Below are 14,456 nucleotides of genomic sequence, written 5' to 3'. Positions count from 1 at the left end.
TGCCTGCAGATTACCTGAAATGAAAGATTAACATAAAAAATAATAATGACAACAAAAATGGTACCTAACTACTTTTTCACAGGGTCGGCAGCTAAAACCGTAGGAACCGCAATAAACAGGGTCTCTGTTTTTGTTATGATGTATACGTACTAGATCAATTCACAAATGAATTAGTACGTATTTATTAGTCTCAATTCTAATCTCAACGATGTCCATCTCCACTTGCAGTCTGCCAAACCCCATGTACTTTTTTCTGACAGAATCTCAGTTATCGGTTGATTCAACCACTGCTCATCTCAGTTGCTCAAATTATTCGTTGTACGATTCCTTTCGCCTTAAAGGTGGTACTTGTGCATATGTCCGTTCCAATATTCCCTGTCAGAGACTTGGTAATTTGGAATCACCTCTTTTCGATCTTCTCTGGCTTAAAATCTCTCTACCTCATTCTGTCAAATTCATCTGTTGTCTCTACCGTTCTCCTAACCACTAATTACTTGGAACTCTTTGACTTCCTCTCTTTGCAACTTGACTTTCTCCAGTCCAACTTTCCTAACAGTGAGGTAATTTTCCTTGGTGATTTTAATGTTCACAACTCCAGCTGGCTTCCGTTTTTCAGTCACACAGATCCAGCTGGATGAGATGCTGAGGCTTTTTGCAATTACTAATGACCTTGCATAGATTGTTCATTTAACTACCAGAATACCGCACAATCCTAACCATACAGCCAGCACGCTTGATCTTTTTCTCACAAACAACCCTTCTAAGTACACGGTCGAAGTGAGTGGTCCTTTAGGTACCTCAGATCACAATTTGGTAATTGTCTCTTCTCCAATGGAGCCTTTATCTCAGGGCTATTCCCAACCCCGTGTTATTTGGCATTACAAGAATGCAAAATGGGATGACCTGAGAGATTTTTTTCTTCTTTTCCTTGGTCGGATTACTGTTTCAAAACTTCTGATGTCAACGTTTGCTCAGATCGCTTCAGTGAAATTATTCTTGTAGGAATATCATCCTTTATCCCACACTACACTTTAAAATCTCGTCCTTTATCCTTAGTTTTCCAGTAAATGTGTAAGGCTGTTCAAGAGAAGAATGTTGCATATCGTAATTGGCTTGTTTCCAATTCTTCAGTTTCATTTTCTGCCTACACCAAAGCTCGCATCAATTGTAAAGCAGTTATTATTCAGTCTAAACTAGATTTTGAACAGACTAAGAGTAGAAAACTTGCTTCTTGTCCAAATGATAGCCAAGCATTCTGGTCTCTTGCCAAAACTATTGGGTGCAACTTTTGCCCATCTCTGCTCCCACCTCTCTCAAAACCAGATGGTTCTGGTGTCACTTCAGTCAAGGATAAAGCTGACCTGCTAGCATCCCATTTTTTTTCCAACTCATGTATTAATGATCTTGGTAAAACACCTCCCACCATTCCCAACAGGCTCCATTTAATGCCTCCTGTAGTCTTCCGTCAAAAGGATGTCAGAAGGATTTTGACGAATCTTGATGCCAAAAAGCTGCAGGTCCTGATGGTATTTCTCCACTTGTTCTTAAAACCTGTGCTCCTGAACTTACTCCTGTTCTTTGCCGCCTTTTTTCACTTTCTTATTCCAAAGGTGTTTTTTCTTCTGCTTGGAAATTTGCTCATATCCAGCCAGTTCCTAAAAAGGGTGACAAATCCCTCACATCCAATTATCGTCCCATTGCAATTACTTCTACTCTTTCTAAAGTAATGGAGAAATCAATTAACCGCCAACTCTAAAACTATCTAGAAACCTTCCGTCTGATGAATGTTCGCCAGTATGGATTCCATCAGTGTCGATCCACTGGTGATATTCTGGCTTATGTTACCCATTTATGGACAAATTCAGTGGAAAAGTTCGATGAAACACAAGCAGTTGCTCTTGACATCTGAAAGGTTGTCGATCGTGTTTGGCATAAAGGTCTTCTAAACAAGCTTCCATCTTATGGTTTTCCAACTGTTTTTTGTAATTGGTTATCGAGTTTTCTCTCTTACCGCTCACTGAAGGTGATGGTAGATGGCTCCCTGTCTTCTAACTTCTCCACTAATGCTGGTGTCCCCCAAGGTTTAGTTCTTTCCCGCACTCTTTTCCTCTTGTATATTAATGACCTTCTTAGATTTACCGGAAATCCTATCCATAGTTTTGCTAATGAGAGCGCATTGCATTCCACTTTCCATGCCAGTATGGGTAACACAACGAATATAATCATGGTTCTCCCATACCAGGATTGTTTTTGTAAAGTTATGTTTTTGGATTTGCCCCGCTCTGACTTCGAATCTGACTCTGGACTTGTCTTCAGCTGGACAAAGCTGAGACCTGATTACGAATTTAAGTTTGGCTTAGACCAAGACTTTGGAGAAAATAATGCATTAATATATCCTTTTGTTCATTCATTCATTCAATCATTCTGTCCTTTTTTTTGCGGTGCCAATTGGGGTCTCAACAGCTGTTCGTACATCTATGGTTGCAGAATTTAGTCCCCTTCCTGGTGATCATGATAACATAATGTTATACTCACTTATGGCATTTTATTGAATTCTGTGTCATCATAATATACCATACAGGAGTTGAATTAACGTTCAGAACCAGACATGACACATTTTCACACGTCCACATTGTAAAGTGCTTCGAAGGCTACCTGATTCTAAACCTAGAAGTGATAGCCTGTCAGCATCACAAGAAGTAATTCAAAGGAGCAAAAACAATTAATCTTTTAGATTTGGAGGGCGCAATGCAATTCCTTGGCAGGAATGAGCATTCAGTCAGAAATGTTGAAGACAGCTGTGGAGAATAATGTTCCACTTTGATTGCGCATTAGAAAATAATGATAGACACGTGAAGATTTGATCCTCAGTAAAGATTGGCGGATCATTTACTTAAAAAAAAAATTAATCACTGCGCCCCTGGTGGTCAAATTTCGAAATTTTTTATTATTTAAAAAATCTACATATACAGTGCAAAAAAAATAAACGTTTTTAGATAGGACTTATAGTTTTTGAGTTATTAATTTTCAAAAGTGGAAAACCATTTATAAATTTTAAATTATCATTTTAAATACATATATAAGGTTTTATATGAGTTAGAGTTAAAAAAAACTGATCTCGGTAAATTGAGCAACTGCAAATGTCTTCGAAGCAGCTATCAAATTTGAGTGGTGACCGATATTGGGGGGGAACCGCAACGACCTGCTGATCTTCATCTCGCATAACTAGATGCACACGAAGAGCGCAGCTTTAGGGCTCAGATTTATTATGTAAGAACATTCCAGTTCCTAAGGATGTTATTTATGGCTTATAATTTACAAATATTTACGCCGCCTCTATGTCCTTGTGGCGAACGCCAGCTCACGGTCGCCCAAACGTGTTTACGGCGCAGCGAGTGCGCAAGTAACTCTCTCGCAGTTTCCTTGAGCGTCTCAGAAGATTGTCACACTCCGGAACCCTTCTGATATGTCGCAGTTTCTTGCTCAACGTTTTGCAGAACAATTTTAATGACACTCATTAAGTTGGTCGTTAACTTACAACCAACAGGATATCGGGTACAGAGGCAGCGAGAAGAAGGTCAGCATTTGTCTTGGAATGATGCAACTGCGCCGTCTGACCCCGTGTTCATCTGCGTGTTGTTGCTTCATTTCGGCATTGCCAAAACCAACCAGCCCGCCTAATCTCGCTAATTCTCTTTGGGCTTTGTTTCGTTCTGCGCTTCTTAATGTTCGCTTTTTCTTTCTTTCTTTTTTCTTCTCCCCTCCCCCCAAATATTCAATTTGACGTCGTAATCACGGTGTTTGAAATTGGTTGTTCACGAGTCGGCCGTCTGTGTCCTGCTCGAAGTGTCTGCTGATGAAAAGGCAAACATCGTCATTAAAGGTACAAATCCATGCAGGAAATGTCCAATTCATCTCGTATTCGGCCCAAGTGTTCAATGTTGCGAATCGAACGCGCTACTTTGAAGCTTTTCGCAGCAAAGTTGGTCAGATAATGGGAGTCGTGGACTGTAACCAGCTGTGTGGGATCTGAAGAGAGGGTGGATGCACGGGTGTCGTTAATGATGGCATTCCTGAGGGGTTTGTTAAAACCATTAACTAAATTCTTCAGTTGTCTGTACTTGAGAACAAGCAGCGTAGTTTCGCAAAAGTTTTAACTTTTGCGCAACAAGAAAAAGCAGAGTGCACACGTCTTTGTAAAAGTTGAAAATATATTGGTCCAGCATTGTCAGTCAACAATACAAAACGTTTTCTTCTTTCCATTAGATTCACAATTAGAAGGAGCTTCTTACACGCACCACAATTCCATTGAAACTAATCTATTTAACACTAACATGTAGAATGAAGCTCAAAAGTTAAGGGACAAACACAGAAATGTAAACAAATAAAATATCTTTATTAACGAGATATCTTAAATAACGAGAAATTCGCCTTAATAATGTACAAATTTCAGTGTGGTTTATGCAAAGGAGTTCAAATATTCCCTCTGCTATAGAGCAGTAAAGCTTCATGTAATGGGTTGCACTCTAGCAAGGTCCATTACTGCATCAGTCCCACAGGGAGGGATCCTCCTTGGCCTTCTGTTTTCATCTGTTATCTCTCCACTAATTGCAATCAAACAATGCCAAAACAACCAATGCCAAATAACAATCAATGCCAAATAACCAAACAAACCAACGCCAAATAACCAAGTAATGAGGACGATATCAAAATAGTCTCTCCCAAAAACCCGAGTCAAAATATAGACCGGTTAAAAATGGAAATCAACAGCACATTCATCACAGTTGCATCTTACCTCAGCCAGCTAGGGCTAAAGTTCATTCCCACCAAGTTCGAATTCATGATATATTCGATGAAGCAAATTTCATCAATACTTCACGAGTCCGATGGAATAGAAAAGCAACGTCTCCTATATATTACTTATGAAATGACAACCACCTGAGTCACATTATCATAGTCATCTTTCCACTTTATGCAGCTGAAATCGGAGCTTCAGTAACACTGTCAACAATTAAACCGGTCTTTTCTTCAGAAATCCGGCTCCGAAATCCATCAGAAAACAAAACCGTCCACCTCAGAATTGCATTACCGAGGTTGCCCACACTCTGGAGATTCAACGGTTCTCCACCTTAATTGAAGCCCAGTGCCTCCTAGCAACAGTCAATATGAAAATGAGTATAATATCAATACCTTTATTCTGGGAGATTTGGGGCTGGAAAATGCCTTAAAGACCAATTCTAGCTCTGCCAAAATTCAACAAGGCTCCATCTTTCAGACAGGTTTCTTCCTCAAATGCCCAAACAGGCACAGAATCTTGATGCTGACCAGAACAGATTCGCTGTTGATCTGAGGGGTACTGGAACAAAATTCTCAATAATAGGTCCGATATTTCAACTATTCCTTCTGTCTAATTGAGGATCAGCTTTTTATATCTATATTTAGCCAATTCGAATGTTTTTAATTTTAAATGCTAGAAGTATTATTTCATTTCACTGTGTCTCTATAATTATGAATCCTCCTGAGTCGGAGCCTGTGAATCCCTCTGAACCACTATCCATAGAAACATGCCCTAAGAACGGCGATTCTACCAACTATTCTGCCGACGAGGACTCTTCAAAAGTAATTTTAATGCTCAAATTTAAATAAAAATATGTTGCTTACCTGCGCGTATTTTACCAGACTCGCTGGCTGGGCCACGATGTAAGACGTCTTTGACAAATATACCATCTCGCATGTTGCCACAGATGTTAAAGCCGAGTCCAGTAAAGTCATGACCCCGGAGAGGCACCAAGATTCGTTCGGGTTCCTGCATACAGAAAAGGACAGTACTGCCAACTGTGTGTGACGAATAAATTCAGAGTAAAAGTTTCATTTTTTTAAAGTTTAGACAGGTCGATACTTTATTTTTGGGTAAAGATTAAAGAACCAACTTACCATAGCTGCAAGAAAGGAGTCATCCATAGCTCGATGTTTCCTTCCCGTATTGAATACCGACGAAAAAGGAAGGTTTCTGACCGGTTTCAGCTTCTTTATTTTGGAGACTGCGCTGAGCTGGAATGAGAAGAAAAAATATTAAACCTGTGGTTCAACCATCTTTCAATCACACTACAGAGAATTTTTCTGGTTAAAAATAAAAATAAAGATTATTAGTTAAAAATGCTTCCTAAATCTCTCCATTCCTTTAGCCAGATAAACTGTCAACGTTCTCAAATAATAATGGATGAAGTAAGAGTGGTTATAATATGACATAATATGAATGCAAGAACATGTCCGCCAAGTTTGTCAAGGAGGGTGTAAAGTAGCAGGGATTCCACTTTCTTCCCGAATTATACAGTCCAGTAGTGATAGACCTAAGTCATCTATGAAACAAGTTAGGTTAAATAAATGTCCTGGTTGGGATTTAGCAGAAAATACAGTAATAGTTAAGATGTTTGAAATTTATCCTGAAATATTGTTAAATATGTTTAACAAATGCCTTTTAGAATCAGTTTTTCCAGAAATATGGAAGTTAGCAATTTTAAAGATGACCCTGAAACCAGGGAAGAATCCTTCCCTGGTTTCTCTCGGAGTCTTGAACACTGAACATTTTATAGCGTACGCAGATGATTTGGTAATTTGTGTTCCGGGATCTTCAAGATTGGTCTTGGAGACAAGGATTAAGAAAATATTGGAGGATCTGACCCAATGGGTTACATTACATAAGTTGAATATCTCTATAACAAAAACTAAGCTGATGGTTTTTAAGGGACTTTCAATTATGATCATCCACTTACTGCACGTATATATAATAAACAAATAGCGTATGTTAAAACCAATAAGTATTTAGGAATAACTATAGATGATAAGTTGAATTGGCTGTCCAGGAGGTCCACGGACAGCTGTCCCCTAGTGGCAAAATGGCCTGACATGGATAACACACTACAGTATTGTAGTGTGTGTTAATACTATGTCGGCCATTGTACAGAGATTATTCCCTCACAGAGACATTAGTGGAGATAGCACATGCCTGGGGGCCGCCATAAACAGGGAACATACACATCATCTGAGACCGACTAACTCAGCCAAGATGTGAAAAAGGCCCAGAAAAATTCCTGGCTCATTGACGGGATTCGAATCGAGGTATTTTCCACTCGCTATGGGGAGGACGGTGATTCAACCAACCATGCTACCCACGAGGGCGACAGGGATGCATAAAATGGCCATATTCGTCCGTTTCCTAATATTTTGGCAATTTAGTATATATTTAAAATGCCCGAGGTACACGAAATTTTTCATTTTTCATTTAAGGAGATGGTATCTTTGAAATGCCTTAATTCAATGAAGGTTAGAGCGTTTGTAATTTCAGCCAAGGCAACTAATGATTGTTATTCATTTAATGACCATAAATCTCTTGGCTGTTGATTCGAGAAAATATATTATCCACAGTTCAGCATAGGTTTGCTAACAGAGGCGGGTAGTCTAGTGAGAAGCCAGTAACTTAGAAACAGCTGTCCTGGCAGGGTGTCAGATGGCTTAATGGCGAATACTCGGCTTCCGCTTTCAGTGGGAGCAGAATAACCCGGGCCACTTCTTTTAGAAACAAGTAACCGATCAACCAATGTTTCTTCTATCCTTGGTTTATATGTTATGGTATTATTAGCAAAATAAGTCAATACTCTTTTTTTTTTTTTTTTTTTTTTAATTTTTAAAAGAACTGCAAATTTTGTGAACATAAAGTCACAGTCTTTTGCTACAAAATAATAAAAAAAGTCTGTTTTGGGTGATCATTTTAAATGAGTACTCATAAAAATGCGAATAACTTTGAATAAAAGAGTGCTAGAGATAGCATTCACAAGCCGTTCTCAGTATGTTCTCATCACAAGGATGATCATTTTCAATGATTTTTGTGACAAATTAGGCAAAGTCGAGAATGCCACTTGTAAATTTAATATCTCCAGCACTCTTTTAGTCGATGTTATTCGCATTTTCATTTCAAATGATTATCCTGTCTTTATCGGACAAATTTCGAAATGGAAAACTTACTTTTGTGTTTGCAGCGGTGGTGCCATTATCAACAGGCAAGCCGGCTTGTCCTGAAACCAAAGGTAAAAACTTTTAAGTTGAAATACATAAATACATTAAAATTTTATTTTTATATTATAAATAAATTAAAATTTAATTTTAATATTAATCAAAATAAAAATCATCTGATCTTGCATGAGCAGATTAAATACGCGCAGTACCGTATTTTCTTGAGGGCACAGTTACATTTTAAGACGCCCTAGGTCAAAATAAGAGCTGCTCAAACCATCCTACCTCAATTGCTAACATTGGGTATAAACGAAATGATGTGCCAACTCAATCTCCCACTCAAAATTCTTAAATGCTGATGAAGCTCAGCAGAAACTAAATTTTGAGTTCAACCCCCTAAATTTTCTTTTACCATCGAGGCATATCGTGTTGTATTTAAACCCAGTTTACTTTGTGGTTCAATCGCGTACAAGAAAGTTGAGTCCCGTTGATTTATCCGTTGCAGAGTCAAACTGTGTTTACAGTTCGTTGATCCGAGCTATCTAATTTGCGTGGTTTCGTGGAATGTGTTGGTTTGGTGCGTGCCAATAGATCGAGGAACAACGCGCAGGAAAAAGGAGTCAACCCTCGATTTAGCTACGCACCTGTGTGGTGGCACACTTGGAAGCCAATGTGTTAAGAGGCTGCAACGCCCACCACGATAAACCGAGTTACGTTTAATGAAGGGCCACGTGCTGAGAGAGGGGTGGACTGGGAATTGCTGTGAGGGAAAGGTGGGAGCTGCATTATCGTGCCCGAATAACTGGAAACGAGAGAAAGTAACCCGATATTCTCTCCACCTGATACGCTTGGACCTGCCCTTGGTAGAACACTGATGATAATGACTTTGTGCTTATATTAACACGCAGATGGTACAACTCATCAAATGTCCTCGTGAATAGCACAGTGTCCTCTCCACACCACGTGGAAAAGACTGAGTTCGAATCCCGTTAATGATGCCAGGAATTTTTATTGGCCTTTTTCAACATGGCCGAGTTAGTCGGCCTCAGGCGAGGGTAGCATGGTTTTATCAATCGGAAACTTGGGTTTTTCGACCAGTAAATAGCAAATTAACCACAGAACGCACGCAGTTTACAGACATAATATATACGTCTCAATATATCCTAAGTTGCTGATGCGTCTTAAACCCTACAACTGCCAACCAACTCACGAATCTAATTACTGCTCCCGAAAATATTCTCTTCTCATGGATGGAACAGCGAGGCCATTTCTCGCTTGGCTCAAAGGTGTTCTGAGTAATCGATCTTACAAGGTCATTCTTGACCATACTTCTTTTGAAGATGTGCCGAGCAGAGGAACCAGAGAAAATCCGCCTCTCTAAACCCTGCTTTTAATAATACGCAATCCTCCACAAAGTATCCTGACACCATTAATGTTGAATAAAATAGATTTTTTCTATATTAAAGCAGTTATTAAGGTGTGGCCCAATTTTTTCAGAAGCGAAAAAAAATCTTATTATTTTTTTGTATGGATTATACATGGATAATGAGCAATATGGACAATAATCCTGTATGAACCACGAGAGGCAACCTCATACGATGATACTTCGTATTCTGAATTTCACTGCTGCCAGCGTTCTCCATATATTCTTCCAACTGAAAACAAGGGCTACACATGTAGCGCTACTTTTTTGCTCCAAAAAATAATGGGCAATTCACCATTTCAAATGACGGTTGGGCTTCACTGGTGTTATGTGGGACTTGTGAGCTTCCCTCCATCCCCTTCCCCCCAAAAACGAAAAGATCTCTTGAGATGTCTGAGGACAATCTTGACAATTGCAGCTCCTCTTGTTGGGAACTGGATGAATTATATACCAAAAGATCAAAGATCCAATAAAATTAGATATATTTTTGAAGTTCACGTAAATACCGCTTCGTGGTTAGTCAATTTTCTTGGTCTACCGGATGATGGGTATTAATATCATTTCAGAAGGATACAAGACAGAAATGCATCATCATCCATAAAAAAAAAAGAGTTTAGTAGAGTCTGGAATAAATATAGGATTCCAAACTCTACAAAACGAAGACTAGTCATCCAGTAACGAATCACCCTTTGGCACAAATTTCATACTATCTTTCTTCCATTAGATTGTAACATCCCTTGCTTGCAAAATGAAGATAATGGAAATGGTAAAATTTTTTATCAAATACAGTATTTGGATTTATCTCGCCGATACCCATCCCTTTTGTGTGCCTAAAAACCGATCTTAAGCTCACTGCAGTTTCACTTCGTTAACAAAATCATCTACTACTTATGAGATACTCCTGCTTCTTTGGTAAGAGCACTTGGATTGGTTTTTAAATAGAAAAGCTTCCCTTTTCTAGATGTCTAGTATCGATGTCCTTGAATCTTTGTTCCAAAGAAACAGTATAATTTTAGTGTTTGTTTTCGGAATAAAAAAAAATGCATCTTGTACACGGGAAATACGGTAATCGCACAGGAATGCAAGATTCTCGTTAACAATTTCGCAATCCCAACTGATGTGGTTTTCCTCTTCGACTTTAACAAACATCTAAGGTGGAGAACGTACAGGTGTGCAGCTAGTAAGTTCCAAGTGCGTCCAAGACGTTCACCAATTTCACTTGAAAGAAAAGAAAAAAAAGCGCTTATAGATTTTCCCGGAAGTTAATTATTCGGTGATTTTCCTGGTCCTTAATGCTTCAGAGAAGATGGGGACAAGAATGCTTTTCCCCCACAGTGGAATGCAGCTCATAGACTTGATAAAACGCTGGATGCCCTTCATTCCAGCTGTCCTGAAGTTATTTCGCGCACATAAATTTAAAGTTGCGACAAGGTCATTAATTTTTTTTTCCTTTTTCTCTCTCTTTTTGTTTAATGAGTACGCAACACAGTTGAGCCAAGTCTTCGCGATGTACTGAACAAGATAGTAAACAGCACCGCCCGTGATTCACCACAATTTCCCAATCCGAACACCCTCAGATGCTCGGAGAATGTCACGAGGCGTATAATTATTTCGTACGAGGACAGCTGAGATTTCTGCCCACGGAATTTGCTAATATTAGCATTTCTACTGAATCACGATGACTCACTACCACACTGTTTCCAACATAAACTGATGACTCCCAAATGTTTTCATATCACGCATGACGAAACAGCTGTAACCGGGGTCAAAGAGATAGGACTCAATTATTCAAGAATTTCGCTCAATTTTGGATTTTCAAATAGTATTTATTGATGTAAAGTAAAAAGTAGCTTCAAATTTTAGAAGTTTGGTAATGTGCTTACAGTGGTAAAAAAAAAAGATGAAGGCAGAATTTTCGTCATCATTTGTTTGCTGAAGTAGCCACCTGTGGCACTGCTGTAGTGTAAATAGAAATGGTGGTAAGCACTGGTGCGGAAAGAGCATTATGTATTTCTTGGATGGAAGACGTAGAAGTGAGCCAACTTCTACTTGGCGCACCGCAGATAAGTGGGCAACAATACAAGTTGCAGACGGCATAGGCAATATCAGACGATCTGTGTGGGCTCTGAGTGCCAAGCGATTACTGATACAAGCGTTCTAAAAGCATTAAGTCATCTTTTATATATCTTGTATACATTCTTTTGTTCTTTCTGAAGTTCTAAGCGCTTATATCTATACATTCTGACTACATGGTAAACAAACTTTCTTCTTTTACTGATTTAATGGAAGAAATCCATCTTCTTTTGCTTTTATTTACTAGCCTAATTCTTCAGTCGCTTGGTCACCGGGTGACACCACTCCTGTCACCTCGTGGCAAAGCGAGAAATCGGAAAGAAAAAAAGTAAACCTTTCAGGGAGAAAAGGCCAATAATGGATCCGACAAACCTGGATCTACAGACCAAACTGAATGTCATCGGAAGCATGATGATCCTAGTCTATCTACTGCCAAGAGACAAAAGAAAGATGTGAACCAAACCATCTCTCCACTCTTTCTGATTTTTCACTCTTTAACAGGTCAACCTGTTAGTAAAATTTCTTCCTTTGTCATATGAAAGCGTCCAGAACATAGTTGGTCTACCAAAAATGGTTTGAAGTTTGAACTCAAATGACCTACTTATAAAAACGAAAAACCAAAGAAATTCAGAACAATTTTCAAAACCACCACATCTTTTAGTGGGATTCCTATTAAAGTCACCCACATGTCACTTCAAATAAAGTGTCCCTTTCTCTGATGTTGGAGAGAAGGTACCGCATTCTTCGTTGTCTCCAGATGAAATGACGCCTACAATCCGTTTGTAGGATAAAACGGGACTCATCAGAAAAAAGAACTGTATCCCATTTGTCATGGCTCCAAGTCACATGTTCATGGCACCAGTTTCCACGAGCTCTGTGGTGGTTTGTGGTTAATAGGATATAAACTGCTGGCTTCCTTGCGTAGTCCACTTGAAATGAGCCTTCTTAACACAGTCCGGTTGGAAATGTTTTCACCTGTGGCCACATCAACTTCAAGAGACAATTCAAGACGAAACATCGCAGGGTTCTTGCTCCGTCTTGCTGTTAGAACGCCAACCTGAACAGACCCAGATAGCGTTCTGTTCTGTTCTGGTTGACGTAGCACTCAGGCGATCCTGGCCAGCTTTCTTGTAATAGTTCCTTCTCCTGAAAGTGCTTCCACAGTGCCAACACGACACTGTGTGACACATTAAGACAACGCCATCTCCGTCTGTGACTGCCTGGCTTCAAGTGGTCCAACTAACGGCCAGCCATCTGAAAGAATAATCTTGCATTGAGCAAGCCAAAAACGGGAATGAAGATGTGGTCGCAACTCTTGTTTTTTATAGGTATGAATAATTTGCATAATGCGCAGCTCTGTAATTTGGATCGATTTCTCTTGGATACTCGTTTATATTCCGGGATGACCACCAGGTCAGTGGAGTTTACAATAAATCAATCAATACAAATGTTAATCGTATTTAGCAGTCACAGGCATGAATTCCAGTCTACTCAATGAGCGTGTGTTACTGCACTCGCGCCCTGACCACTCCGCTACGTCAGGTCGAAACCTTATATAATAACAAACCTAGCATATGCAAACAAGCGGGTATCAGACTAAAAGGATTATTTTCACAATGGAACTTAACTGTCGATAAAATCTACCAAGATAAACCAACATCCCTTCGGTCTTGAGAAATCAGTTCGATCGATTTTGACATGGACCTCACACAGTTGAAACAAAACGCAATCCCAAAACAACACATAGAACAGTTACATTACGCATAAGTAATACAAATACAAGTCGTTTGTACACTGATGGCTCAAAACGGATGCACACCCAAGTGCAGCACAATCCATCCAAACAGCATAATTTCTGTCTCTTCCCATAGAATGCAATATACACTGAATGATCACTGAATTATGACCACCTACCTAATACTTCTCAGGTCCTTCTGTTTCCCTCAGTACAACAGCTATCTGACGTGGCATTGATTCAACAAGATGTCGGAAGCGTTCGGGAGGTATGGCCAACCAAGCTGTGCGTAATGCGGTCAGCAATGCAAGTATGGAGGCGATTGGTGTATCCAGACGCCTGATATGCTTTTCAATAGTGTCCCACAAGTGCTCTATGGGATTGATATCGGCGGAGTTCGGAGGCCAATCGATAGGCTGGAGGTCAGAACTGTGTTTTTCAAACCATTCCTGCACAAGTGCCGATGGTTCGGCGCATTGTCATCTTGGAAGACACCATTGCCATTCGGAAAAAAGTGTAACATAGTGGGGTGTATACAGTCAGCAAGCAGTTGACGATAGCGGAGACTAGTGATACGTTGTTCCACGTGCACCAGGGGTCCAAGTTCCTGCCAATGAAACATGCCGCACACCATACAACCGCCTCCACCGGCCTGCACTTTTGATACCATAAATAATGGATGAAGAGCCTCATGTTGTTGACGCCAAATCCCTACACGACCATCCACGGTGTGGAGTAAATAACGTGACTCATCCGACCATCACACCTTCTTCCAGTCTTCTAACGTCCAACTTGCATACTCTTAGCACCAGGCGTCTTTTACGCCGATGAACCTTGGTTAGGAGAGAATGCCGTAGGAGTTGTCTGCTGGTATAGCCCAATCGTGCGAGCGTGCGACTTATGGTCATGCCAGATATTGTTCCGGATTGGCCCATGTTGTATTGGGTAGTCAACTCTTTAACAGTGCTGAGCCTGCTCGCCTATACGGACCCGGCTCTCACCTCTAACATCAACCTTTCGCTGACCTTTGCAGTTTTGCCGTCGAGTCGCTGTTTGACAATTTTGACAGCAGTCCGGGTACACTTTAACTACGGCGCCTTTCAAACACCCCACCAGTTCAGCCGTTTGGAAAATCGAGGCGCCAGCTCGTTGAGCACCTACAATCTCTCCTTTATCAAAGTCCGATAAATCCATCCTTTTACCCATCACGCTCGG

At 40.0% G+C, this 14,456-nt stretch overlaps 1 protein-coding gene across 1 annotated transcript in view; it reads right to left on the bottom strand.

The window, feature by feature from the left end:
- LOC150085105 (uncharacterized) overlaps positions 1-14,456 on the bottom strand; it is a 121,252-nt gene that overhangs the window by 12,143 nt on the left and 94,653 nt on the right. Inside the window, exons 3-5 of the mRNA XM_090376788.1 lie at positions 8,023-8,072; positions 5,935-6,051; positions 5,658-5,806 (exon numbers count right to left, since the gene is read on the bottom strand). Of these exons, the coding sequence (XP_090232914.1) occupies positions 5,658-5,806; positions 5,935-6,051; positions 8,023-8,072 (316 nt within the window). The remainder of the gene's footprint in view (positions 1-5,657; positions 5,807-5,934; positions 6,052-8,022; positions 8,073-14,456) is intronic.

This window comes from Mastigoproctus giganteus, chromosome 6 (genome assembly GCF_048544385.1).
Source record: "Mastigoproctus giganteus isolate SK-2022 chromosome 6, ASM4854438v1, whole genome shotgun sequence".
NCBI lineage: Eukaryota > Metazoa > Arthropoda > Arachnida > Uropygi > Thelyphonidae > Mastigoproctus > Mastigoproctus giganteus.
The sequence above is the reverse complement of the archived record's forward strand: the minus strand, read 5'-3'. Positions and strand labels throughout refer to the sequence as shown.